The sequence below is a fragment of the Diceros bicornis genome, chromosome 23, assembly GCF_020826845.1.
Source record: "Diceros bicornis minor isolate mBicDic1 chromosome 23, mDicBic1.mat.cur, whole genome shotgun sequence".
In the NCBI taxonomy this organism is placed as follows: Eukaryota; Metazoa; Chordata; class Mammalia; order Perissodactyla; family Rhinocerotidae; genus Diceros; species Diceros bicornis.
In genome coordinates, this window is record NC_080762.1 from 7,039,824 (window position 1) to 7,067,787 (window position 27,964).

Here is a 27,964-nt window from a genome sequence, read left to right on the forward strand (position 1 = left end):
TAAAAGTAGACCAGTTTGCTTCTGCAGACTTTAGAGATAATGGTTAACAAAAACATTTTTATATTTTTAAACTTTGTATAACTGTGCTTATAAATGATATAAAACAATGGGTCTAACACAGGGCAAATCAGAATTTGCAGAGTGCTTTCAATCAAATCTGGTTTTTGTTCTGTTTTAATCACAAAAGATGCAAATGATTTCTTTAGAAAATTAAAATGGCTTTCAGATTTAAGCTGTTAAAAAATAAACAAATTTTTCTATTGAGTGGTAGCCACTAAGCTAGACTAATATTAGTGGAGCAAGAAAATAATAATAAAGCTGCTCTCCTTCCTTGAGTGTTTCATAGAGCCCATCACCATTGTTAAGTGCTGTACACTTCTAATTCTTACATCAGGTCTGATGGAGCAGCTGCTGTAATCTACACTTTACATGGAGAAACTGAGGCACAGAGAAGTCAAGAAACATGCCCCTGGTCATACAGATAGTAACGGGTGGAGATGGAAGGCAGAGCCAGGTGGTGTGGCTCCAAGTGTCCACCAGCCTCCCCCGTGTGCTGTACTTCCCCACGGTGTTTGTAGCTGATGTGCTTCCTTCCGTTTTCTCAGAGCTTGTTGGTGGTTGGTGTGTACACAAGATTAACATGAGGTTCTTCTAACTTCACATTAAACTGCCATCTAAACGTCACATTGTAGCTCCCGAGTAATCCCAAGTGAATTAGTGTCGTCAGCCCCGTCATAGACAGCTTTATTATTAAATGTGTGATTGACTTTAGTAATTGATGTGGGTTTTTCTTAAAATGTTCCTTTATTTTCCGTAGATCAACATTAATAGTATTTGATTTATAATGGCAGGATCTTTATAAAATTAAAATGTTAATATGCTTCCTCAGCAGTAAAATATGTAAAAGTTGAATTCCTTTGTGCCACATCATTACATCATCTTACTCAAGACCTTTAATATTCTATAACAATTAGTCCTTTATTGTAGCTTTTAAAGTCCCAGAAGTGAAATGACAGATGTCTTGTAGTGGTTTTGATGTTATTTTTATGAAGATAGAGTCTGAGGTGGAAAATAAAAGTAGTATCAAAGGGAAATCATTGTTAAGTGATCTTGAAGTGGTAGTATTGAAATATTTTGTTGCTTGGCCTACATTTTCTTAGAAAATTTATTCAAGTCACCAAAAAAATTCTTTTAGAGAAATCTAATAAATGTCTGTGTTCAACCCTATTTTATTTTATTTGTTTCTATTCAATTGTAGCTTAATTACATAAGAATTTCTTTGTCATCAGGAAATTAATCTGTAAGCTAATACTTTGTGGATGTGGTCACCTGTGCCAGTTGGGCAAGGCGGTATTTTATCTCAGTTGGAAATAAATAAAACAGAAGTCCTCTAGTTAATGACTTGCCTTCTTTTGCATTGTGATGTATGTCTGCCTTTAAAATGTTTGCCTGTATTTCTGGGATTTATGTTTTTTGTAAAGTATATCTTTTACAAAGTACATAAGTGGATAGTGATTCTGATTTGCATTAAATGGCCACCAACTGTCTGTTACTTTAAAGAAAAATGAATTAGACTATGGTGGTATAGAATTCTTCTCACCTAGACGGAGATATTTGACTTGTTACTTATCCCAGCCTATATAAATGAGAGCCCGCTTTCATAACTGGGAAAAAATAAAACCAACAACTTCATTCTAAAAAGGGCTATTTGTGGCAGTGGGATTGTTTTATGTTTTATTAAATTAAGACTGAAATATTGGGTAGTAGTTCTTGCAATGTGTCAGAAGTTATAGAGCTCATAGCCCAACTTCCCTCCTCCAAAATCCTGGCACAGAGCTCAAAATCTGTTCTTAAATGCTATGACTGTGTCATACGAGGAAGGAGAACTCTGAAAAATGGGTTTGTAGACGTGTCTTCCAGCTACTTAAATTCAAGTGGCCTCGTATAGTAAAAAGTGACAGTGAGATCCTCTCTAGTGATCCAGCCTGTATTTCTTGAGCACCTGCTGTATACAGGACCTAGCACAGATCCATGTGAAGTTGTATAAAATAAACTAGTAATCAGAGAGTGGGAAAACACAAATGTTTTCTTAATTTTCTTTAAAATTGTTTTCTGAAGCATGAGAAGTTTCTTGAGCTTCTTTGTGAGTTCAAATAATTTTGTTAAAAGAGGAGGAAAATTAAATCTTTAAAAATATATATCTTTTGCATGTCCTTTGAATTTTTTCATAATTCACAAAGGCAGGCATTCTGTTTCTAGTTTAATTTTTTTAACTTGAGAAGGGTTAGTGAACAGGGTCTGATAACACCCCTAGGCGGGTTATTGGTGCTGGGAGGGGGAGCAGTGACTGGAACTGGAAGTGAGAGGTCCCAGTGAACCCTCACGTGGAGCTGTGCCTTCCGGGAAGACAGCCTTTGTGAGAGATGTCGCCGTCTGAACCTGCAGAAGGGGGCCAGGTGCCCCGGTCTCGCTCTTCTCTTCACTCCAGGCTTTTTGTTGGTTGGTTTTAATTCTCTTATTGTGGTAAGATCATGTAACATGAGATGTATCCTCTTAAATTTTAAGTGTACGCCGTATTGTTGACTGCAGGTGCAGTGCTGTACGGCAGGTCTCTAGAGCTTGTTCATCTTATGTAATTGAAACTTTATGCCTGGTGCTCCATAGCTCCGCATTTCCCCCTCCCTCCAGGCCCTGGGAACCACCATTGCAGTCTTTGATTCTATGCGTTTGACTATTTTAGATACCTCATATGAGTGGAATCATGCAATACTTGTCTTTTTGTGTCTGGCTTGTTTCACTTAGCGTAATGTCCTCAGAGTCCATAAATGTTCTTACATATTGTAGAATTTTCTTCTTTTTTTTTGAGGTTGAGTTGTATTCCATTATATGTATCTACCACATTTTCTTGATCTGTTTATCTGTCAATGGATGTTTAGGTTGTTTCCACAACTTGGCTACTGTGAATACTGCTGTAATGAACATGGCACTGCTAATATCTCTTTGAGATCCTGATTTCAGTTCTTTTGGATAGATACCCAGAAGTGGGATTGTTGGATTATGTGGTATTTCTAGTTTTAATTTTTTGAAGAACCTATGTACTGTTTCCCATAGCTTCTGCACCATTTTGCATTCCCACCAATTTCTCCACATTCTTGCCAAGACTTGTTGTCTTTTGTTTAGTTAAAAAAAAATTTTCTTGGAGGGGGCATATTTCCTTTTGGGTCATCAATGCATGTTTCTTCTTTGAGGTATTGTTTAGAAATGTCTTGTTTGGGCCGGCCCCGTAGCTTAGCGGTTAAGTGCGTGCGCTCCGCTGCTGGTGGCCCGGGTTCGGATCCCAGGCGCGCACTGACACACTGCTTGTCCACCCATGCTGAGGCCCCATCCCACATACAGCAACTAGAAGGATGTGTAACTATGACATACAACTATCTACTGGGGCTTTGGGGGGAAAAAACGTAAATAAAATTAAAAAAAAAAAAAAAAAAGAAATGTCTTGTTTTCCCTTTGGTTGATCTCCTAGTAGCTACAGAGCAAACTTCAGGAATAGATGAGAAAAATAAATGTGATTCAGGAATAGATGAGAAAAATAAATGTGATTTCAAGGAGAGTGAGCATCCTTAATCAGTTACAGCAGAGATGAGCTTGCCAGTGACCCTATTTTCTATAGATCACTGCCTTCTTATGGAGCATTCTTGGATCATATTTAGCTGGATTGCTGGGTAGGGAAACCCTGCCATACTCAATTCATCAGGAGACAGTGCACGGTAAATGACCACACTTCTCTCCCTGCCTCTGGTACTCATGATCAGTGTGCTGGGACATTTAATCTTTCTGTGCCTTAGTTTCCTCAACTACTAGAGAGAGAGAATTTAGAGCACAGATAAGACTTCTTTTCTGGTCTAAATTTTTAGTTTTCCAGCATTCTAATTTAAGAATTTACAGTTTTTTTCAAAGTACAATTTGAGGCACTAGCCATCATCAGAGTATGCTTTCTCAGCAGCATCATCTGTATCTCCTTTGAAAATTTGTTGGCAGAAAATGGAAGTTTTCAAGAAACACATCTCCTACCTTCCATGAATAGATTAACACCAAGAGAGCCAGAGTGAATGAGTTCTTTCATCAGTTTGATTCTAACACGTTGTTTTTCTGGGTTTATGCTATTGAGAATCCTGACTTGATGGGGGATTGCCTCTTGTATTATTACATGTAGCTTTCCCTTGACTTGAATCTCTTTTCATTGCTTATTAAGCAGAAGAAGGTTTGTAAAAAATTGAGCAGAAGATCTAGAAATACTTGAAATGGTAAAGAAATCACTCTTCTTTTGGTAGAGTTCTTCATATTCTGGAATTGTTAACTAAAGTCTTCTTATTTAATAAATTCTACAAGAGTGCTGAGATTATCTTTTTTTTAAGATGTTTTGCCAACTCTTGATCAGACAACGAAAGTGAGACAATTTCAGTTGTATTCCAGACAAGATTGGCTCATTTACTAAAAACATGCTTTTGCATAATTCTGGAAGTATGTGACATGGAGAAAGTTGGACTTCATTCATTATGAACCCAGGCTTTAAGCAGTAGAATTGTCCTGGCCAGAAAGGATGTTAGTCGTCTCTCCACCTCCACTGTGTGCTGAGCTTCATGGGAAAGCATCATTCGATGGAACAGATTCCTGACTCGGATGTACTTTCCCAGGAGAAACAGACATAAATATTAAGAATTACTAATGGTAATGGATTGCTACTTGGCACTTCTGGCTAGGAGCAAGAAGTCAGACAGATGTGTTTATATAAATGATTTAAGCTAATACAAATAAGCTTTGATACACACTGAGAACAGCTGCTCTTTTGCTCAGGTTGAGGAAGACATTATTTATGAATCCATGAATGTGGATTTATCCACCTTATCACTATCATAAAGCTCTGTATATGGGAGGGTTTATAAATAAAGTGTTTTTCATTAGAAAATTGAGGCGGCATTTGTTTTTGATTGAGTAATCGTACTTACACATATATTAAAGTATAGTTTTAAAGTTGTCTTGTTTTTAAATCCATAAAGTCTGATTTTGTTCCTTTTCCCGCTGTAGACTTGTGTCTCCAGAGCAGCCGCCGAAGGCCACGTTCCTGACCGTGGGGTCCAGATTTCGCTACAGCGGCCGCACGCACGCCCAGAGCCGCCAGGCGAGCGCCCTCATTGGCCGGCCAGCGCCGCGCTTCGAGCGCGCCTCCAGCAAACGGGCCTCCAGGAGTCTGGACGGAGGTAAGCCCGTTTCTGATAGCTTTGGATTCCGGTAACCTTCCTCTAATCCAGTGGGATCAGAAAAGGTCTTCCGGCTAATAAGGCCCCCAGAAATACCCTGGAGGGATAGCCATCTTTTCTGAAAAAATAAAAGGCTGTTTCTCATACTTGCAAGAAAATAACGTTGTAGTGTGTTGAAGTTGTCATTCTGAACTTAAGTTTTCCTTGTACTGTCAGTGCACACAAAGGTTGAGTTCTTGTCAGTGAGATGTCGAACAAACACATTTTTACTGGTCTGACTTAATTGTGAAGTATTCTATGTGGCTTGCTTTCTTGAACTTGTTAATTAATGGCAAAAATGTTAACTCCAAAGGCTTTTTGGTGTGGTAACTTATGAACCTTTATTCAAAGGAACTGAAAACATTCAAATTTTTATGAGTTTAAAAACTCTTACTGAAGCTTACTAAACTTTTCAGCATATGAGAGACCATTCACAGTTTCAAAGGGTTAAATACAGTGTTTTAACAAAAGGAAAGGAAATATAATATGTTCATTTGTTCTTTCACTCAAGGGGAGATAGGTATAAATTTTTATATTTTTTCTGTTGGAATTCTGATTAGCTGCATGTTTGTAGTTTTATGTAAATTACTCATGGAAATAAATTGATGTTGCTTTCCTTCATATATGTATCTTATTATCCTGTTTAATTTTGGGTTAATAGCAGGTTTTTTAAGAAAAGAGCTAAGGTTAATTTTATACTAGATGCTTTATGAAGGACTTAATTTTTCTTTCTACCTAATAGAAACGAATTGGTGTGGATGACTTTCTACTATTACTAGTAGTTTTCCAACATATTTTGGTTGATTAATCTCAAAACATACACAAAAATAGTAATATTAAATTTGAAAACTTGTGTTTTAGTACTGTTTGTCAGCAAAAACCTTTTTTGATTGCTTGTTATTACTGATATCTTTCTGAAATATGAACTGGAACAACTTATATATATTATAAGGAACAACTTATATTTTAAATAATTAGCTAAAACAGACTGGGTATGCATTCCCAGCCTGTTTTCCCAAATGTAGGGATTTAAGTGAACTACTAATGTACGATAGCTGTCAGTGTCTCTCTTAGCTCATCTTTTCAACTTTTTAGTTGTCAAACTGAGCACTTTTTGTAAGTAAATCTGAAAAATGTGCCTACTCATGTAAATATTTCACAAGCCTTGCCCCTTGCCACAGAGAATTTATACAAGTGCTGAATAAATGCAGTCAGTGTTGTTTGATGCCCTGAGAGAAATCATTCCTCTTTCTGGAACACTGTCTGTTTCAGCCTTTGTTTTAAACTATGAGGCTTTATTACTCTTATATTGCAAATGTCGGAGACTGAAAAGAGCAGTAAACCACTGCGTTTCTTTGAGCTATATAAACTGTGCTCACAGAAACCCACCGTCTTGCACGGGCGGTTAGTCAGAGGGTTATAGTAGGTCTGTATCTGAAAGCAATGATTTGTACAAGTAAAAGTAACAAACATGGCACAGTAATCCATTATTTTTCCTTTCGTGTTTTGGACACTGTAATTCATCAGATGGGCAAGTCATCAAAAGGATTATTGTGTTATTGTGAAAAATAGAAGGCTTTTCGTGCCAATACATGACCAGACAGCCGGTGAACTATTTGGTTAGGGCTATATTCTCGTTTTTTTCCCTTAGAGCAAAGCTGGGCTGTGACCTGGTCCTGAGCTTCATTTTCCTCACCACTCCCCATTAATATACCTTTTTTGTTGTTATTGACGTGTGTTGTATCTTCTTTTTCCTGTTTAGTATTTGAGGTAAGCTAGACTAATTTAAATATGTAAATTTTCCTCACTTTAAAGTTTGACCAATTAAAATAAATCTTCTAGTGATTATATAGAATGTAAGAAACATTGTAATATCTAAGATCAAATATCAAATAAAAATCAATCTAGAATAGCTGTTTTAGAATAGTGAGATTCTGAGATTGGAAAATCAAACCGAAAAGGAGGCAAATAGTCATTTAAGAGAAGTGACAACCGAGATGCATTTGAGAACGCGGAACAATGATTTCCTGAAAGTGGGAAATAGAATAAGCAGAGACACTACTTAGACTGGGTCATCAGAGAAGGAAGGCCTGTCTGAGGAAGAACTGTTTCAGACTTGAGAGACGAGGAGGAGGCAGCCGTGAGTAGAGCAGGTCTGAAGTTTATGAGATGAGAGAGAGCTTGAAACGTTCCAGGAACAGGGGGGAGGCAGGTGTGGTCAGAGCTTAGTACATGATGGGGAGTGGTAGGCTGGGGTGGTCACGCAGGGCCTTGCAGGCCACAGTGAAGAATATGGGTTTTTTTTTGTGTGTGTGAGGAAGATCAGCCCTGAGCTAACTATCCATGCTAATCCTCCTCTTTTTGCTGAGGAAGACCCGCTCTGAGCTAACATCTGTTGCCAATCCTCCTCCTCCAAAGCCCCAGTAGATAGTTGTATGTCATAGTTGCACATCCTTCTAGTTGCTGTATGTGGGACGCGGCCTCAGCATGGCCGGAGAAGCGGTGCGTCGGTGCGCGCCCGGGATCCGAACCCGGGCCGCCGGTAGCGGAGCACGCGCACTTAACTGCTAAGCCACGGGGCCAGCCCAAGAATATGGTTTTTATTCTAGGTGCTGTAGGAAACCGTTGATGGGTTTGTGTGTGTGTGTGTGTGTGCGCGCGCGCGTGCGTGCGTGTGTACACACTTGTGTAAGCACATAAGAGCACAGTGTTACCTTTTTAAAAAAATCACTTGGTGCAGTGTTGAGAATGACTAGAGAGGATGAGAAAGGAAGCTCAGGCAGACCGGTTGGGAATAGTCCAGGTGAGAGTCCTGGTGCTCTTGCCTTGGGTGGTAGTAGGCCAGTTGGCATGTGGTATCATAAGCACATTCCCCAGGGCCTCCAGGCTTCTCAAGTGTTTAAGATCTGAAAAAATTATTTGCTTCAAAATGCAAAAAACGAAACAAGCCCCATCCCACTCCGAACCCTCCCCAGCAAACTGAAATTAATATTAGTGTTTAAAAGTATGCAAAGTCAACATTTTGTCAACTTGGTTATATAAATGTATATTTGATATTCATTAAAATTTCAATATTACATCTGAAACTATTTCTAGGTCAGATTTTCCCTTTTTGCAATAATTTCTGAGTGTGTGTGTAATGGGTGCTTAGAAATTATAATCGTCAAGTTAAAAGAGTTACTCATAGCTGTATACTTTCCCAGGGAAAATTATTAAAATCTTCTCAAAAGTTTAAAAAAAATAACCTGGAAAATAATTAGACTTAATATAAGAGGTGAGTTCGTTTTATGTTTTGGTGTGAGCTTCCAGTAGTTGAGGGCTGTGAACATCTTAAAAGGGACCTGGGTGGTCAAAGAGAGATGGAAGCACTGGCTACCTTTAGAAATATATCCGAGGACTGTTGGACTTGCTGGTGTTGAGGGTGAAGGAAGAGACTTCAGGGTTTCTAGCTGGAGTATTTGGGTGCAAGTATGAGGGTGGTATTTGGCAAAAAAGGCAAGACTAGGGAAGAGGCAAGTTTTGGACAAGGCAGGTGAGGGGTGTGGATCAAGAGGTTTCCTGTAGTACGTGGCCTGGAGGAGCTTGATGCCTCCCACGTTCAGTGTGGTGGATCACCACAGTCCCCACCCTCCAAGAGCTTGCAGCCTAAAGGCCTTTGTGTCTACTAGGCATCGTTAAGGGCATGAACCTGTGCAAACCTCACCCTGTCAGTCAGCACCTTTTATGCAGGTGAGATGACCTCAGGGGTTATTCCGCGGTTTGGGGGAGAAGCTGCAGATGGACCGAGACTTTCCCAGCTGCTACTCGCTTGGCTTTGTTGAGATCTGAGGCCGTCAGGTTGATCTGCCATGATAGAAATTTGAGCACACTGTATGTTCCTGCGCGTCTGTGGGAGAGATGCAGGGAGCACGTGAGGGCAGGTTTGCTGAGGTGGGAAGGTGTCCGTGTGTTAGATTTCCTGTAGGTCAAGTTGAGGCATTCAGGAGGGAGGTTAGAAAAATGAAAACTATTAAACATAAGCATAGAAGTTAATTCCCTAAAAGCTACCTCTACTGTCTTGTCACAATTGTGAATAGGTTCCTTTATGGAGGAATTTTTAAAACTTATTGAAGCAAATCATTTTAATAATTAGATAATTATTTGTTGCAATAAATAGATTCAGAAATAAGTTCAGGCAAGATCAAAGAGAACCTAGAGAATTAAAATATTGCTCACATTGTCATTCTGACAATAGTGCCCCAAATCTTGTGTTTCAGCTGGTTTTAGAGCTCCTCCTACTGGCCAGTTCCATGGTCAGAGGATAACCTTCAAAAACCTGTGATTTGAGAGCCTGGTGTAGTTTAATGGGTTAAAATTCAGGATATTAGAGTTTGGTAAAAGTTTAAAAATGATTTTATTTGATACATTGGTATTTTGAGAGCTGAAGCAATGCTCCTGTTGTCTACATGCTGCCTCTTTATCTGCGTAAGGGGGGGAAGTTCCATAAAGTTTGACCATTGAAATGTCCTAAAGTAATCCACGTGATCATTCTTCCCCAGCTCCAATTGGTGATGTGGACCAAAGTCTGATGAAGGATTTTCCTGGCCCTGCTCGGGAGGTTTTGGCATATGGCCCGGGAGTTGCCAGCACTGCCGTGGTACCAGATGGGGATGGCAGAAGGGACATCAGAAGCCCAGCTAAAGCCCCACATGTGCAGCTCATTGAAGGAAAGGTACGGTAAATCAGGAGAACGCGTGATTTTAAATGTCCTTAGACCAGAGGTTGTCTGTTGCATTTGTTGTTTTAGACCTCAAATATCATTTAAAATTAGTCAGTGTGTTCTCTCTTGATATAATTTCCCGATTTTCACATATTTGTAGCCTCTTGCTGATTTGGACAGGGTCTCTAACTTTTTTATGATTGTTGTTCAAAGCAAAATATTTCAACATAAGTTATATTAATACAAGTAAGTAATTTACTGGCCTTTTTGACTGTCTTCATAATCATTCTATTTAAGTTAAATCCTCAAATTATGAAAGTTATAATGATTTGAAATTTCTGTTTGTTTGTTACAAGCAAATTTTAAAGTATAACCTGTCTTGATTATTCTAATTATGTTGACTTGAATTTTTGGAATGAACAAAGATGGTCTTTATGAAAAATTATTTTTCATTAATAATCTATAACTGATGAAGAAATTCATAAGCAAAAGATCATTGTTTTGTAAACATTGAGTGAGAAGGTGATGTGTTGCTTTCGGCCTTATTTGGCACAGACACCATGGGGAATGGAGAAGTAACCTGTATTGTGTTTTCAAATTGATCACTGTTGTTCTATGTCACCTTGTTACCTTGGGCAAGTAAAGTCACTTGGAGGTTGATTTGAAGAGGCTTTGAATTCTTCAGATCTCTTTTCTGTATCTGCACAAAGCAACTGTTTTATAGGTAACATTGGAAGTTAACACAAAAAAAGAAATCACCCTATAGATTTACAATGTTTTCTAAATTTTAACTTTGAAATTTTTAAAGACACGCAACATGAGTTTATAAAGAACCTGCCAGATGCCATAGCTGCCAGTGCCTCGGGATTCCCGGGCTGACAGCCTCTGGCCTCAGGATGGAGGAGGGCTGGGGACCATGCGGGCCCTCTGCCACGAGGACGAGTGCTTCAGGTGTCACCTGCCATCAGATCACCCACACACCTTTGTTAAAGAGTTTTTGAATATTGTACTAAAAAAATTATTTGGTTGAAAATTATTTAGCTAAAAATAACAGAAATCGTGTCCAACAAGGTATCCTTCAACTGCTGAAAAGTTGTCGGGATCTTTCATAATTACCCTCACTAGGCAGCCGGGAAAGGGACTACTTACATCTGAAACAGAAGGGCTCAGCATTTCCAAGTCTGTGTTCCATTTTGCCTAGTTAATTTGATACATCTAGTTGTGTTTTGTTTTTTGTTTATTTATTTTTTTTAAAGTCCCTTGAAATTCCAGAGGAAATGCTGCTTGTCTTTGGCAAACGACTGGGTGTGGTGGCCTGGCCTCTTGGCTAATGCTTTGGATGTCGGTCAGCAACCAGGTTTAAAAGTAATAATGCGATTTGAGTTTCATCAGATTTATTTGCAACAAGTTGGAAAATAATAATTAAATCAGTCTATCTCTATAAATTTTATGTGATAAAAGTCCAGTTTTCCTTTTTAAAAATGGATCATGTAATTCATTTTCTGACTGTACTGTGTTAATACAATTCCTACTTCAGAGTAAAAATTTTCACTAACTGCCCATTTCTTCTTCTCTCCTCTTTCTCTCTTGCCTTTGTTTCTCCTTTGAATGTACCCGTTGTGTAATTGCACATTTAATCACGGGTTTGCTCCTGAGAACAGCCTGTTCCCATGTGCCCACCTTTGTCACTCATCTGCTGTGCCTCATCTCTTTCCCCAAACCTGTTGCCAGTCCCTGAAATGGACGTGCTTTCAGACATTTCGGAGGAAGACCCCTTTGGGGAGGCCGATCAGATCACACTAGACAGCTTAGATCCTCTCGCCACAGGTGACACCTCAGAGCAGGGGGGCGCTGGAGTTGCCACCCTTGATTCTGCCCTGGATCCTGTGGTAGCTGCTCCTAAGCCTGCCTGTCCTCCCACCCGGGAAAAGCCTCTACAAGAGGCTGACCACAAGGATGCTGAGTTGGGGTACTCCTCCTTCAGTTTCTGCAGGTGCCTTCCACCTGGCTTCCCCTCACTCCTCGATGAGGATGGGTATCTTGCTTTCCCCAGCCTCCCCAGGGTCTGGGTCTCCTTTCTCCCCGCTGACGTCCAACACTATGTTCCTGTGACCTCCCCTTCATTCCTTCCTTCCCTCATTCTCATCTTTGGGCTGCTTCTCTCTGCTTCTCAGTCAGTGCCCTTTTCTCTCACCTTTTCCCTTCCTCTGGCTCTATCCCTCTGCTACCTGGAGGCTAAAGCCACTTCCTTTAATGTTTCTTATGACTCGGACTTGAATGACAAAACAGAGGAAGAGGAAGCAGTTGCTGGCATTCCTACATAAGCTTCAATTTGTGGGGTCAACAAAAGAACACTTCATCTTATACCCTTCCTAATGTAGAGTGTAAACATGTGCATAAATATCACCACTGATTACCCTCACCATAGTATGAGCTGCGTATTTTCACACACACAGTATTAGTGCATGAGAAGTAAGTGTAAGCACCTGCCCTCCATTGATATCCATTGACCAGGTCCATACTTTCTAAGTGGAGAGCAGTTATAGGATTATTTCATAAATATCTAGACCACACTAGATCTAAGAAAGGAGACGGGGACCTGTGTTTCCCTTAACATTCCATATTGGGTCTGTCCATTGTGCATAGTAATATTAATGCTGTTCTTTTAAGATAGAAACTTTGTTTTGATATAGAACTTAGGATGCAGTGAACATAACTGTAATTGATGAGTATTAGCAGAACTCCTTAGTGTTATTCCTTTTGTTAGAAAGCCAAGCTCCTTCTTGTGTTTATGAGGATGTGTCTGTAACCTGTACTCCTGACATTGGTAGGTCTAATCTCGGAAACTCCTTGTCTCCCTATTATTGTAGCATTTGGGGACCAGATGAATTTCAGGTAGTGTGTTTTTTTTTTTTTTAACTCGAAATCATGTAATTGACATAGAAGTCACCATTACATATTTTATAAGGAAAATACTATTCTGTTATCTTTTCTTTAACAAATGCATATGAACAATGAAACATGGCTTTTTGAAAATTTAGACTATATAGCCCTAAGGCTGGTTCTCTTAGTATTCCTTTATTTAAAACGAGGTACCTGGTTTGAGGGTTTTGACCCCTGTAGATGGCTGCCTCTGTACTCCTCCGTCAGTGCTGACATGCAGTTATGTTTTTGATTTTGCTAAATGTGTCTGGTGACTCAGTGTCTCATATCCTGTGGGTGCTATCAGTACATAGAGTAAATCACAAAACTGAGAGTAAACCTAAAGAAAAATGCAAAGATAATGCTATGATTAGGCATAGTGGGAGATGCCATGATTCTTATGGGTTACCTGAGGAATGCCCAAGATTGACGTTTTAGAGAATGGAGTTTTGGCCAAGGAATTGGAAGCTGATTCTTAACGCATTGTTGAGTGGCTGTGTCTCATTTTTTCCTTCTGATAAAAAGATACTTTGAGCTTCTTGCTTACCTCTCAAAATATATTAGTGGTTAAAAAAAAAGCATTTTGAACTCTCAGATTTGACACTGTCATTCCACTAAAGAAGAAAAAGAACATATGATATAGGATCCTCCTGTAAAGGTTAAACTATTTTCCTTCTGTATCAGATTCAATATTTTTTTCCTTGCCATTCCTTTCCTTGAGTCAGTAGTCACCAGTATTTCTGTTAGTTTTAAATTTACAAATTCATTCTTTTGGGTCATTAGATACTGACAATTGTCCCACTATGAAAAACTATTCTTGTTTAAAGAATTTTATGAAAGAAAAGTGGCTATATTTCAAAGAGCATTTTTAAATACCTACCGGTTTACTGTGAATATAGCAAAATAAACCAATTTTCCCCCCAAGGAATGAAATCTATGTTAAAAAACTGAATAATGGAGTGAACATTTGTCCCTGATGTAAAGCTAAAGCCAAATTTTACATCGTTATACTTTGCCCTCATCACTAGTTGATCAAATTAGAACAGATTGAATTATGCCATTTTTACACTCGCATATTTTCATTCCTGGATAAAAAAATATTCAAAAGCAGCACATAATCTCGGGGCTGAGAAAGAGTGAAGCCTCCACTCTCCATTCCACCTTTGCAAAGGGCCATTTCCGTCATTTGTACAACACTGTAGGTGAAGACAGACCAAGGTGGCCCACTGTCCTGCATCCGCGGAGGGCCGCTCGGTGAAGGTTGGTAATGCTGGCTCACCGTTTAAGTTCCAACACAGCTTCTTTGCACCGCTGGTGGAGTTTCCACTAACCCTCCTCTTCTCTCCGGCCGTTTGCTGTGTGACTTTTCAGGCGAAGATGAAAGAAGAGGAAACACAGCTGGAGGAGGTGGATATTTTTTCTCCAAAGTTGAATAACCGGTGGCTGCTGCCTGCCATTATTATTGTGTGTGGGGTGATGCACTCTGAGGGTTTATTTGTGAGCTTTGCTTGTTGTGGCTTTAGGTTCTTAAGATTTTTATGACTCCTTTATTGTAATGTCTTAGAGTGTCCAACTCGGGTCGTTTCTGGTGCTTGCTGATTGATACACTGTTGTTTATTTGCCTTTTCCCCTGTGTGTGATTTAATTTCACAGAAAAATTCCTTGAGAGTAGAAGGGGATAATATTTATGTCAGACATAGCAATTTAATGTTGGAGGTTTGTATACTTTAAGAACACCACTGTCCTCATGGCTGCCAGGCTGCTCTGGATGGGAGGTCACGCACAGGCTGGCTGGCAGCTGTCTTCAGGCACCAGTGCATGATGTGCATGGGGGACATTCAGCTCAGGAGTGCATGTGGCCTGTCCGACTGTGTTCTTTTCAAGTGGCTTATATAGGAATATATCTACCAGAAGTTCTCAAAGTGACAACTGGGAAAATAAAAGTTGTGTTTAATCAGATGTTTGTTTTTAAAGTTTTTATCCATTAATCTTGAGGTGGTTCTACGAGTAACCTGCTCTCTCCTAATGGGTTATTTCCAGGACATGGACTCTGAAGTAACATGATCCATCCTTCGTATACGTTACCCAGAACAGATGTTTGTTGATCTGGCATTAAGTCATTTTAGTCTTGGACTCTGCCCACAGTTTTTTTTGGAAATGGGGGAGCTGCACTAAAATCCATGCAATTAGGAATGTGGTCTATCCACTTCAAGTATTCCGTTTGAGAGTAGCTAATTAATGGGATTGTTTTGATTGAAAAGAAAGAATAAATGAAAGAAAGAAAAAGAGAAAGGAGGGAAAAAAAAAAGAAAACCTAGTCACCCAATTAGGGAATGTAAGATATATTCCCCGTGTCACACGAGAACAGTTTTTTGTTTCTTTATTCCTTCTTATTTTAGGGTAGTACGTGGCAATGTATTCAGTGGAGAACTGCAATTCTCAGTAATCTGACTAATCCGTTTGGTTGCTTTTGGCAGCTTTGATAACTGTTGGAAATGTATTTTTGCATAACTTACTAAAATGCTCTAAAGTGTAATACATAACATTGCTTTGAACAAATGCAAGAAATGTGCCTGATCTCAAGCCACAGTCATTTTTCCATGCCATGCAAAGATTTTTAGATTTTCATGAGTTTTTGCAAATGGCTATAGAAGCTCCTTGATGAGCTACTATGCTTGTGCATGAATATGGAATATCTAATTTTTTCAGATGCATGACCTGTCCCTCTGGGAGTGGGATGAAAGCTGTAATCCACAGGTAGCCCCGTGATTTTTGGAATGTGAGAAAACATTTAAAATTCAGTTAAAACCATTTCCTGAACAATAATTACCTTAATATACTATTTATCAGAGCCAATTTTTAAAAATCCCACAAATACCATTTATCAGAGCCTACTCCATTGAAAATCCACCTGGTAGTTTTTCTTGTGTCTTTGTCTGTATAAGGACCATTTGGTATGGGGGGTGGCTGGGCCCCCACATTTGTGCTTGGCAAGTACATGAAACCAGTATGAGGTTCATTTATTTTATAGAGGGGCCAAAAAGAAGCAGCTTCTGGAAGCTGGTATTTTTATTCCTAAAGGGTTAAAATCCACGGCTGGAATTTCCTGAAAAAAGTCCATCCTTGGTTTCCCCCCCTTTTTTTTTCTTTTCTTTTTTTTTTTTTTGGATGATCTTGTATTGGCTTTCCTGTCAGGCCAGAAGTGCTTCTGAGTCTACCTTTCTTTATTTTCACTTGATTTACTGTGTCCACAGAAAGCAAGTAGCCCTAATAAGAAAGGTAAATTTGCAGGAACGAGGTCATAGGCTGCATTTCAAGCCCAACTATTAGGAAGGAGGGTTATTAGCCATTTTGAGTATTAGTTCCATGGCTTCCTTCTAATGATGTGGATAGTTATTCCTTAAAAAATGCTAAACAGAAGAAATGAGAACCCTTTAAAATGTGAATCATAAAAACAATTACACATTGGCTTCATTTTCAAATTTTGATGAACTCATTGTATTCATAGGCAATAACATGGCTTTTGAGACTTGGCATTTTTCTTGCTTTACTGTGTTTTTTGAATCATAAGTTTGCTGTGTCTTATTTTTTGGTTTTATTTTTTATTTTTGTCCTACTGGGTTTTTTCTTTTTGGATTTCCCCCTTTATTACGTTGCGTATTGCTAGGACCTGGATAAGGCCCAGGAGGACATACTGAGACATCAGGCTAGCATTAGTGAACTCAAGCGCAATTTTATGGAATCCACACCTGAGCCGCGCCCCAATGAATGGGAAAAACGACGTATCACACCTCTGTCCCTACAGACACAAGGGGTATGTCACTAGCTCTTTGTTGGCTGTATGTCTCATTCCAGCTCGTCAGTAAAACGAAGGTTGCTAATCTATTATGTTGATTCTCAGAAAGTTACAAAATGTTCCCATTTAGTTTTTTTTTTAATATAATTGCTAACAATTTTTAAATACTAAATATTTATTAACAATGTAATACATATAGACTTAGTTCTAATGTAAATTGAGTTTCAGAATACTTTTGAAATAGTTTTAGAATAATTTCACTATTTTATGCAAGTAAATTAGTAGTAATGAATTGTTATATGGGGCGACTTAGAAACTGACATTATATTGTATTTAATAAGCTTTTCATTTATTGACTGCTGAAATAAAGAGTTTACATAATAGTTAAAGGGATGCAGGAATACAGACCATATTTGGGTTGGTTTAAGGTAATTATGGTGCAGATAAGGAGTTAAACGTAGCTTTGAAGACTGACGAGGCCTGTTGAAAACTTGCAAAATGTTGTATCATACAACTTAATACTGGAACTTTGTAGTAATGAAATGTAGACTCATGTTTCAAAAACATTTTCAGCCCTAACATCTTTCCAAACTCATTCTTTTTCTTTCCATGATTATTTCTCCCCACCACCAATATAAGTATTGCCTTTAGAATATATTCCCAAACTCTTTCTGCATTCATTCCCATCTACATCTGTTCTTTCCTGATGCTCCAAAATCTCTGCTGTTATCAACCAAGAACTTCAATGGGCTCATTCATCGTACTTGAGGAGAGAGTGATCATACTGTACTTGATATGCAGTTTTTAAAAGCGTGTAAAGGTGTGATCTACAGTTTCATCTGTCCCTGTTCCTTATGCCCTTTTCTTCTCCTTCAGTTCGTCATCTAGTCTGGCTTGAATGTTACCCAGTTGTAGGCATTTGATTCGGAGAGTCATGCTATTTTTATCCACCTTTTCTTAAAAAGCAAAGTGACAGTGCAAGGGAAATAGCTCTTTTAGAACAGAGGAGCAAAAAATAGTTGCTGAACTGAGAAAACAACTTTTGACAATGTTAAGATTTAAAACACCATGGCAGGGTCTTACGAAGTTGTATACGACGTAAATTCTTATTTTCAGGTGTTCTGAAGATACAATGTCCATATTTCAGCCATCGACCCTAGCGTGTTGTGTTTTCTGGAGAAAGTGTCTGATGACACGCTTAGATGTTGGTCTCCCTTTCTGTGCTGCTTCATCTGGTTTGTCCTGCTGACCCACACAGTCGTTTTCTGTTTGTGCTGCTATAGATGTGACGTACTTGTCTTATTTGTTGATTATGTCTATTGTTTAAAACAATAGAGAAAAGGAGACCATCTTTTCAAGGATGTTTTATCCGTGAAGGAGAAGCATCAGATGGCGGCAACACGGACAGTCGAAGAAACAGCCCAGGAGGCAGACAAGGTGTTCACCTTGCATCCTTGGATCTACTCTTGCTTTTTCCCCTTTTCCTTTTATTTCTGCCTACAGCCATAAGATTTTTCCTTTTTTCTTACGTATCAACCTAAAATTTTTTTGAAATAATTTTTTGAGTGTTTTAGAAAGTTAAATCTCCATGTATAGAAATGTAGGCTCATTAGGTGAGAAACACCATATGGCAGAAGTACTTTATTTGAAAATCCACAATTTGAAATGCAGGCATATCAACCAATTTAGGTGATAAGTGGCCCCCAATTTTGATGTATGTGGCTGACAGCTGGGAAACCATGACTTCATGTGAAAATGCACAGTTTGTATGACACTTGTGCACACTGTGGTGTTAAAATGTGATTTAGGTTACTAGTTTACTAATTACATTTGGAAACCTTTTGAATTTTCATTTTTAAGATTTTTTAATGGGATGAAAGTTTTTGGTGTGCCATAGCAGCCGCTCAGATCTCGCTCTGTGCTCCTGCCTATGTGAAATATCGGGCATTACTAAGGAAGTTAGCTTTCCATTGCTTTTACGTTCTCATTCTTCTGCTCTACTGATTTCGCTTAGCCAGCAGGTCAGCGTGTTGCTTGCTGGACCTGGGGGGCTTAGAGTCTAGTGGAGGCGACGGCAGACATGTAAATTAGTAATTAGACAATTTGGGATACTAAGAAGTAAGTGTTAAGAAGATGAAATACAATGTTGTGTTGGGAGGTGATTGGGAAGGCGGCCGCTTTACCATTGTGATCAGGAAGAGACGGCGTTTGAGTTGAGACCTTAGTGATGAGGAGGTGGACATGTGAAGATCTTTGCACGTATGAGGAAGAGCAAACGCAGCAGCCCCAAGCAAACGCAGCAGCCCCAAGACAGTTTAAGGAACTGAAAGACCAAGTGACAAGGGCTTAGGAAAATCAGAGGTCAGACCCCAGATCCTGTCAGGGTCTTAAAGACCACATTAACAGTTTGAAATTGTATTCGAGAGTGATGGTAAACCATTGGAGAGCTTTAAGCTGGGTAGGGACATAATCCTGTGGGTCTGACAGAGATCCCTCTAATGCATATGAATGAGAGCAGAGATCGGAAATAAGGAAAAAGTGTTTCCTCTCCACAAACTCTGATTTTGTTAATCAGTAGAGAGTATTATTCATCGGAACATACAGGGGGATGGGGGAGGAGGCAAAATAAATGGAAGACGAAGCCTTGCCCTAAAGGAATTTGAGGTCTAGTTGAGATGAAATATTTCCAGAATGCTGCAAATGAGAAACAATGTCATAAAGCTACACCAAGTGGCGTATTTATATACTTTAAAGGCCTGAAATCCAAAGCCAATCAGACTCAATGTGTAAAATGATGACTTTAATATCATATGCTTTGGAATATTACTTAGTTTTGAAAATTTATCCTCTGAAATCAAGTCAGATGGCATCGTTTGATCAATTAAATTCATGTCCTTGGACTTTTTGCAATAGGAAACTTTGGAATTTCGGTGAAGATGTTTAAAATTATCATTTTTCTAGATGTCATGGCTTAGGAATGTATAATATAAACCATGTACAATAGAACCATTCATTCATTCATTGTCATAGAGGTTACATTAAAATGTTACGTGAAATTTAAATCTGGATTTTACCCACTATTAAGGCCCCAAATGGTTTATCTGCCTTTGAAGTTACTGCTTTTTTCTTGCTCTTTTCCTCTCTAGCGCTTGCAGGAAAATGTCTACTTATTTCACATTCGTATGAATCCTTGTAACTGCAGTCGTCCGTTCATGCATTCACCCAACAAACATTCATTGACGACTTATGTTGTATCTTTCCCCCTGCCCAAGTAACATATCACGACTATTAGTTGAAAGTATGTGAGCAATTAAGTCTACCGGAGTGTTTTGATTTTTAACAGAATACCCTTCAAATTTCTGTATTTTTTTGCTACTGATTTTGCAGGGTTTCTCGATTCTCATTGAATTGTAATCCTTAATGAAATGTAAAATAAAAACTATACATAAGAGTATAATTTGACCAAATTTTATAAATTTCTATAATATGGGTTTTATAGATTTAAAAAAAGTAATAGTTTCTTATTTAAAAGTAAATACATCTAACTTTCAAAATGGCGTCAGTTTAAATATGAATGATTTTGAGAGAAGAGAAGAAAATTGGAAATCAAATCATTTAGTCTTAATTCGATTGTAGATCCTCTTATGTATTGTGAGAATTATGACGTACTTAAACTTGTACAAAATTCTCGAGAGTCTAGTAGAGATTACATAGACTACAGTTCTAAGGCACTTTTGAAGACATTGTATTGAATAATTAAATGCATGGCACTTACTTAAACTCCTGTGATCTCTTACCGGGAAGGACACCCTCTCCACCCACCCGACCCCTAGGGATGCTGTAATTATGGAGATGGTGATTAAGCTGAATTAGTCCAGAAGCTTTTTTCTCTCCTGAATATTACAAGTGCTCACGCACCTCCCCCACCTCGTCCCTGCTCCTCACCTCTCTTAGCGCATTGTCCCAAGGAGCATCCCAGAAACGTCATGCAGCCACTCATGTATTTATCTATTTAAGATCCCTGAGCAGTGGGGTTTCTTAGGAAGTATTGCACACTTCTGACATGAGGGGGAGCTTCCTGGTGACTCTTTACTGTCCGTTTTCCAGGGACCTGGGACTGTCCCCAGCTTTCCTGTCGTGCCCTCAGGCAGGTTAGGGACCTCGTTTAAGGGCCAGAAATGTGAAAATTGAATTTGCCTTAATAGTTTTCAGAGACGGATGGTTTTCACATTGCTCACTGAGTTTTTCACCTCTGAGTTTGTCTTCCTATTTAGAATCTTTTTCTTTACCTGTTTTTGTATTGGAGAGAAAAAGTACTATTCTTCCTTCCATGGCATCTTGAGCATGTCTGAGGGAATTTCTGTGGGTTGCTGTCAGGGTGCTAGTTGTGCAGTTGAAGTGATGTGCAGAAGGGAAGAGAATGGTTAGGGGAGGCCCTACACAAAATATGGAATATTGAGTGGACGTCAGAGAGATGACACAGTTGGCAAAGCCCAGAGCTCCTGGGGAAGGAAGAGCTGGAGGCAGGAGGGTTGAGTCCTCGAGCTCTAACACAGGGATGAGCATCGCAAGTGTGGAGGCCACGAAAAGTGCAGGTGCAGAAGGAGGCTGACGCCCAGGAGCTCCCTCAGGAATGTACGAGAGTGTTTTATGGGTGGGTGGGTCAGTTGTGCTCAGTTTGTGACAAAGCTTCAGTGATAAGCCAAGGAGTTTTAGCTGGTGTCCGCAGGTTAGAGCTGTCAGAGATTCTCCAGCAGGCTGGAAAGCTGGCATTCAGGCAAACCGCCACATGCCTGCCGCAGAATCCTCCAGAATCCTCTCCTTTCTTTCAATTTATGCTGTTCTGTGATTCTTTTTTGTGTAACCTTTCCTTCTCTCAATAGGTCACCGCTGTCTGTTCTGACTTATGGTTAATTCTTTGCTCTTGCTTTTCTGACCTCTAGAGCCTAGAAGAGGAGATAACATCAATTTTGTTTAGTGACAAGGGCTTTTCTGGTAGCATGAGAGCCTTCACCTCAGCCACCACTCGGACGGCAGAGGGCGCTGTTGTGAACTGTAATGCCCCTTCTGAAAAGCTTTCTTCCTCGCCCTTCTCACAGTTGCCTGAGGTGCATTTTACTTTGTTTCCCCTGTTTTTAAAAGCCACATATGAGAGTGATTTTTATTTTTTGAATATTTAGGAGCCCTCCCCTCCAGTGCTTTCGTTGGTGAAATTAACTCTTGCTGGGAGAAACATTCAAGAAATAATGACTGAATTGGGACATGATGAAAAGATACAGATTGGATGTTTCTCCTGCTTCTTTTGGGTTCCCCCTCAAAAAAAAGCCTGCCTAAATTCAGAGAATCATTTAGACCACTAAGGCCCAGGGTCTGAGTTGTTATGTGGAGGGAAACCCTCAACCGAGTAGAAGCTTGGTTGAGGTATGAAAAAGTATGTTTTGCAGAAATGTTTTCAAAGCCTAAATGTCTTTCATGCATCTTCTGATGGCTTATTATTTTAAAAATTCTGCTTATATGGAAAAATGTGACGTGCCTGCCATACTAAATGAAATAATTATTTTCGTTTTTTGGAATGACCCTAAGGGATTCCCTGAACTTGGGCAGAATCCACTTGGCCATTTGAGGTTAAGTAATAATAATAATTCACTGACCTGTAATAATAACAAAATGTCTGTTTTAGAAATGTTCTGATCACTGGATATCTTTATTTATAAAGAAGTTTATAAGTACTTTAGTTAAACGTTATTTATTTATCAAAATAGATTCAGTTTTCCAGTCTAAATATCTGAAACCTCTGGGTTTTCAGTAAAACTGGAAAGATGGCTCTCTTGTTCTGTAAGTAACGTGATTTACACAGTATTAATTTCGAGCAATGAAAACGTGCCCTTACCATACATCTAAGAATAACAGCACAGATCAGAGAGAGTGAGTGAGGGAGTCTGTGTTGATAGGCACTGCCAAGAAGGGTGCCCTTTTAGGACCCTTTACTCATGACTGTCCATGTCGCTGGGGCAGAGGAACGGGAGATCCTGCTCTCTATCATAGGAAACAGCTCCATCCGGTTAGTGTCTCAGCCGCTTCACAACAAGATTCCCTCTAGCCAGAGGGTTCAGAGGCCCAGTGCCGTCTCCATTCAGCATGGAGTTACCTTCTGGAATAAGTAGGCTACTCTCTCTAGCTGAGTTGTTTTGAAGTTAGATCATAGGCTCTAATGCCACCTGAATGTCAGCAAGTTGGCTAGGCTTCATTTGTGTCAATGTAAAGTAGCCTTTTTAATAAGTTTAAGGAAAATTGTAAGCTTTACAAACCAACTCCTTTGTAAGAAAGTTTCTATCCTTGTTATCAGTACCAAAGCATAGTAATTTATATTACTAATGTACTTGGTTGACAAGTATTTATGGAATGTTTAGGTACTGTACTGCTCAAGTAGAGTAAATTTACTCCCAAGAAGAAGTCTGCAGGGGGCAGGAATAAGCATCTCAAATAATAAACTTGGTTCATTTCAAAGATGTTAGGGGAGGAGCTAAATTCTAAGAGAAAACACTTGGAGCCATCATTGACATCTACCCTCATGTTATAGTATCCCTTTGCTAATCTGTAATACAGATTGGGATGTTAATAACCATTTCTGAAACAACATTTTTTACATTAATAGCTATCTGAGACCAACTATAATTTTGCCAATTAAAGCTGTTTTTTAAACAAGCCAGCAAAAAATAAAAGTGCCATCTCATTAATGCTCTATTCGTTTAGGAATTAGAGTTTAAGTCCAGGCTTTGTAGTCTGATTAAAACTGTTTGTTGACTAGGTTTTAAAAGTTTTAGAATTTAAACTTGAAAATAATAATAAGCTTTGGTATAATTCCATTTTTTCCCAACTGTTCAACTATTTAAGTAGAGCTTATGGGTTGAACTCTAATAAAAGCATTTTATTTCCTTGGGAGGACGCTGGCTGTGTTTGTGTTTTTGTTTCCTTTCGTAAGCTTTTTGCATTTGTCTGGATTGTCCTTCATGTGACCTTGAGCAAAGGTTTTGTAGATGTTGATTCTTGCTGTTCTGTCTTTGCAGTGTCAGATGTTTGTTTTGGTGGGTGTTGAGGTAAAACTGTATTGATTTTGTGTCCTCGGTTGCTTTTTGTTTCGCAGAAACGCGCTCCCGAGTCCGAAGGGCCTTGCACTGGAGCCAGTGATGCTGTTAAGGTTCTCCCCTTTTCCATGTTCACGCCATTGCCCGACGTTTCTGCTCCCCTCACACTCTCCCCGCTTCCCTTCCAGTCAGCCATCATAATCATCTTTGTTTTTCTCCATGACATGCACCTCCCATCAGTTCATTTTGGTTTCCGTCGTTTTTATTTATTCATATGTTTTTATTTTCCCTCATCCATTTGTTTCTGTGCAGAGTTCACATGAGACTCTGACTGTAGTGGAGGAGAAGCAGCAGGCAGAGGTTGGGAAAGACAAAGACGAGAGAGTAATCCCAGAAGAAGTGAACGGTAAAGAGAGCTCACCTGGGAGTGGTCCTGGGGAGAGGCGTCAGGTGGAGCCCCTGACGCGGGAAGACTCCACCTCCCTGTCTTCTGAGAGCAGCGGCGGCAGTGAGAGCGAGGAGGAGGACGCGGGCGAGTACCGGCCCCGCCGCCGCCTGCCCGAGGGCGCCATCAGGGAGGAGCAGGAGGAGTGTGCGGAGGAGGCGGAGCGGGAGGCCGGCCGGGCCGCCGAGGGAGCGGAGCGGGAGGCGCCGGCGCCGGCCGCCCGCCCAGGCCCCGCGGGGCCCAGTGTGGGCCCGGTAGACGCGGTGGCCCGGGAGCGTGTAGTTGCCCCCGACGTCCCTGCAGAGACGAGTGCCACCGAAGGCGCGCTCGAGCCGGCCGTGAGCGGAGAAGCAGAGGACCAGCACCACACAGTTAACGGAGAGGTGTCCCATGTTGACATTGATGTTTTGCCACAGATTATTTGTTGTTCCGAGGTAAATGCGAGCCCCGAGCGGGAGCTGCACGCTAGAGCTGTTTTTCGGGTGGAGAACACCTGCCTTTCTTCTCCTGTCCTCCCAACCCTCCTCCAGCTTTTCCGCAAGACCCTGATTTTTCTCTCTCACGGGAGGAAGGGGAAGCACTGCCGTGTAGGTGTTCTGGCGGCTCGGTGTGTGGATCTGGATCCGGTCTACGCGGCTGGGCCACCTGAGAGAGTAAACTTGCCTGCAACAACCACAGCAGTTTTTTCCTTCTCGTTTCACATTTAAATTTTTCTTTGCATGTTTTGGATGTTTTCAACCGTTCGTTTTTAGTTGCATTGCTTCCTCACGCTAAATGCGTTTTTTGTTGGTTTAATTAGAAATTGTGTATGTATTGTTGGAAACGGTCAGTGTGAGTGTGTGTGCTGGGGTTGTCATGAGTGGGTTTGACTTTTTGGCTCATTCTTTCTGCAATTTAAGGTTTTTAGAAATGGCAGCAGGCTCTGAATTCAGCAACGGGCGGTGGTGAAAAGAGTGTTTCTAGAATACCACTGTGACTTGGTTCTCAGACTCCAGGAAGTGTACGGTTTGGTTAAGAGACTTTTCTTTCCTTGTAGGCAGCCAGAGGCTAGACTACTTAATAGGAGGATACCCTTCTCTTCTCATTCTGTCCTGTCATCAATTCTGGATTATTTGCAAGTTGATTTTATGTTTTGTGGGTTATCTGTGTTAGATATGAGTCTTTTCCTTTTTCTCCTCAAGGAGAACTTTCCACGCCCCTTTTAGGTTAAGTCTTGGCCACTAAATGCAGTGTCTCTGAATTGGGAGTTAAAGGTATGCTGAGGGAGAGTTTACTTCCATTCGCATCTTTCTTGATTCTAAAATTAAATGCCCGAAATGTAGGGATTATCCATATTTACTCTGTTTGATGGTGTAAAAAATCTTGAAATGACTTTGTGTTGAAATAGTTAAATGGGATTTTACTATGTTACTTTTAAACTTTTTGTTTCACTTCAGAGAAGACATTTTGAGAGTCTTTGAAGCTTTGAACTATTATTTTCTGCATTTAATATATAATTGTTTCTCTTTAAATAATTACACTTGGAAATTTTCTCTCCAAGAAAGTACTGTAGTGTTTTGGTAATAATACAGGCTGGTGTTGTATTAAACACACATGCCCAGCAGACTACAATGTTAACAGGCTGTGAATCATTTCTTTAATGTTTTAAATTGTTCAAAGCAGTGCAGTGGTGGTGGAGTCATTCTAGATGTAACTTTTTAACTTCAGTAATACAGAAGAAACACTGCAGGTTTTAGACAAGTATAATTGAGAACAACCATACTTGAAGATGTTCTTTCTGAAAATGGGGTCTCCTTGTCAAGAGGACAGAAAAGGCTTTGGGGGGAAGGAGGACATCTTAGCCGACCTAGCTGGTGTGCCAGTTAAAGGCAGGGAGCCTTCACACAGCCATGTGGTTCTGGAAACTGCAGTAACTTCACGTAGTTCATTCTGTTTTGTTTTCAATTTTATTGTTACTTGCCCGAAGCTAAAGTTTATATATCAGAGTACACCAGGCTTGCCACGTAAGTAATGGGACCATCATAATTTGAAGTGTACCATAATTTAGGGAGCCATTATGTTAGCTTATTCTTCACATATACATGTATTCACACATACACACACACACACACACATATGATATTTGAAGGAAGTGTTTTTCTTTTGTGTCTTTTGTTTTAGATCATTTGCTTTCACTCTTTTCTTTTGTGCATGAGTGTGTGTTTGGATATATTTCGGACAGTGATGTTTGAAGGCTCCATTAAACACTTGTACGTCATTGCCTCTAGAATTTATTTTTCCCTTCCTTTCCGCCTCAGCCACCAGTGGTAAAAACAGAGATGGTAACAATTTCTGATGCCTCACAAAGGACAGAAATCTCCACCAAGGAAGTCCCTATTGTCCAAACGGAGACCAAAACCATCACATATGAGTCTCCACAGGTACAGACGCTCTGGACTCGGGCTGGTTGAGTTCTTTTTTACTTAGTCTGTTTCTGTTTTCATTCCATCTTCTCCCGGTTTACATGTTTCTGACTTTGACGTAGCTTTTTATGTCTCCATGTTATAATTGTGCTTCAACGACATGACTTGCTGTGTTGCTTCTTAGATTGAGACAGAGAGCTGCAGTCACATTGGTGACCCAGTAATTACAGGGGAAGGCACACCTATGATTATATAGGACAGGCAGCACCAACCTTGTTCAGATTATTATAAACCATTTCTAGCTTGGTGTATCCAGGAACGTTTGTGTACACTTGGGAAGCAGATCATCTGACAGAATTTACTGGATCTGATGTAATTTGTGGAGTAGTGGAATTCAGGCTTTTTTCCCCTTCTGACTCCATGAAGACAGATCCAGTCAGCTCACTCTTGCTTGCAAGTACACACACATGTGCACACACAGGTCTGTGCTTCTCCTTCACCTGCAGTTATTTTCTGGAAATGTATTTCGTCGTTCTTATGTAAATGTGATCCTGTGAGTCTAAATGATGGGATTTGTGTGTTTGATTTTACATGTTCAGACATTGATTCTGTAAAGATTCGAAATAAGCATTAAGATGTCCAACCTTAAGGGTAAAAAAAGGGGGAAGGTAGTCACCATTTCAAAATTGAACAGTTTAGAAATTTGTACAACTGTTTTCTTGACTGAGAAATTTAGTGTTCTATAGGATTGTACCATGGTGGAGGATGGCAGATTATTGCCTTCGCGAAATACTTTTTAAAAGGTTGAAGGTGTGTATATGTTAAACATTCCTCAACGTTAGTTTAGATATGCTAACCATGTGTGTGCATAGAGCCCACATAAGCACCAGCAGGTTTCCTATGAACCAGGGTGGTGGGAGAGCGTGTGCTCATGTGTCTGTATCGTGGTAAGTGCCCTCGTAAAGAAATACAGGTGCATGACCCCAAATCGAGAGAGATTTCCTCTTTTAGTAAGAAAGGCTCTTGACCTTCCCATTATTTCCTGTGTCCATGTCAAGAAAAAGGAGACAAGTATGTTTGGTGATCTTAACGTAAACTGTTGGGCTATTAATTTGCTTCATTATTTCCCCCGGTGAGCTCTAGAACTTTCTACCTTTTCTAATATCAAAGCAAACAAGTTGAAACCTATTTAGAGATGTGCGTGGGATTCATATATGATTTTATCTGTGTGATATATTTTATATATGTCGTTTTTAAAAATCGATCAGAGATAAGCAAATAGCCAAATCACCCATGTTAAGTTTGTCCTCGTCAAGTT

The 27,964-nt window shown here is 39.8% G+C and overlaps 1 protein-coding gene across 22 annotated transcripts in view; it reads left to right on the forward strand.

Annotated features, from left to right (window-relative positions):
• The window catches only part of EPB41L2 (erythrocyte membrane protein band 4.1 like 2), a 220,045-nt gene that overhangs the window by 164,911 nt on the left and 27,170 nt on the right, over window positions 1–27,964 (forward strand). For 5 of the 22 annotated variants that reach the window (XM_058566278.1, XM_058566274.1, XM_058566276.1 and 2 more), the window contains exons 11-20: window positions 5,086–5,258; window positions 9,836–10,008; window positions 14,290–14,325; window positions 14,572–14,634; window positions 16,586–16,732; window positions 18,050–18,151; window positions 21,658–21,822; window positions 23,859–23,912; window positions 24,112–24,678; window positions 26,542–26,664. In XM_058566278.1, coding sequence (XP_058422261.1) covers window positions 5,086–5,258; window positions 9,836–10,008; window positions 14,290–14,325; window positions 14,572–14,634; window positions 16,586–16,732; window positions 18,050–18,151; window positions 21,658–21,822; window positions 23,859–23,912; window positions 24,112–24,678; window positions 26,542–26,664 — 1,603 coding nt within the window. The remainder of the gene's footprint in view (window positions 1–5,085; window positions 5,259–9,835; window positions 10,009–14,289; window positions 14,326–14,571; window positions 14,635–16,585; window positions 16,733–18,049; window positions 18,152–21,657; window positions 21,823–23,858; window positions 23,913–24,111; window positions 24,679–26,541; window positions 26,665–27,964) is intronic. The other 17 variants (XM_058566284.1, XM_058566285.1, XM_058566283.1 and 14 more) reach the window with 17 other exon arrangements.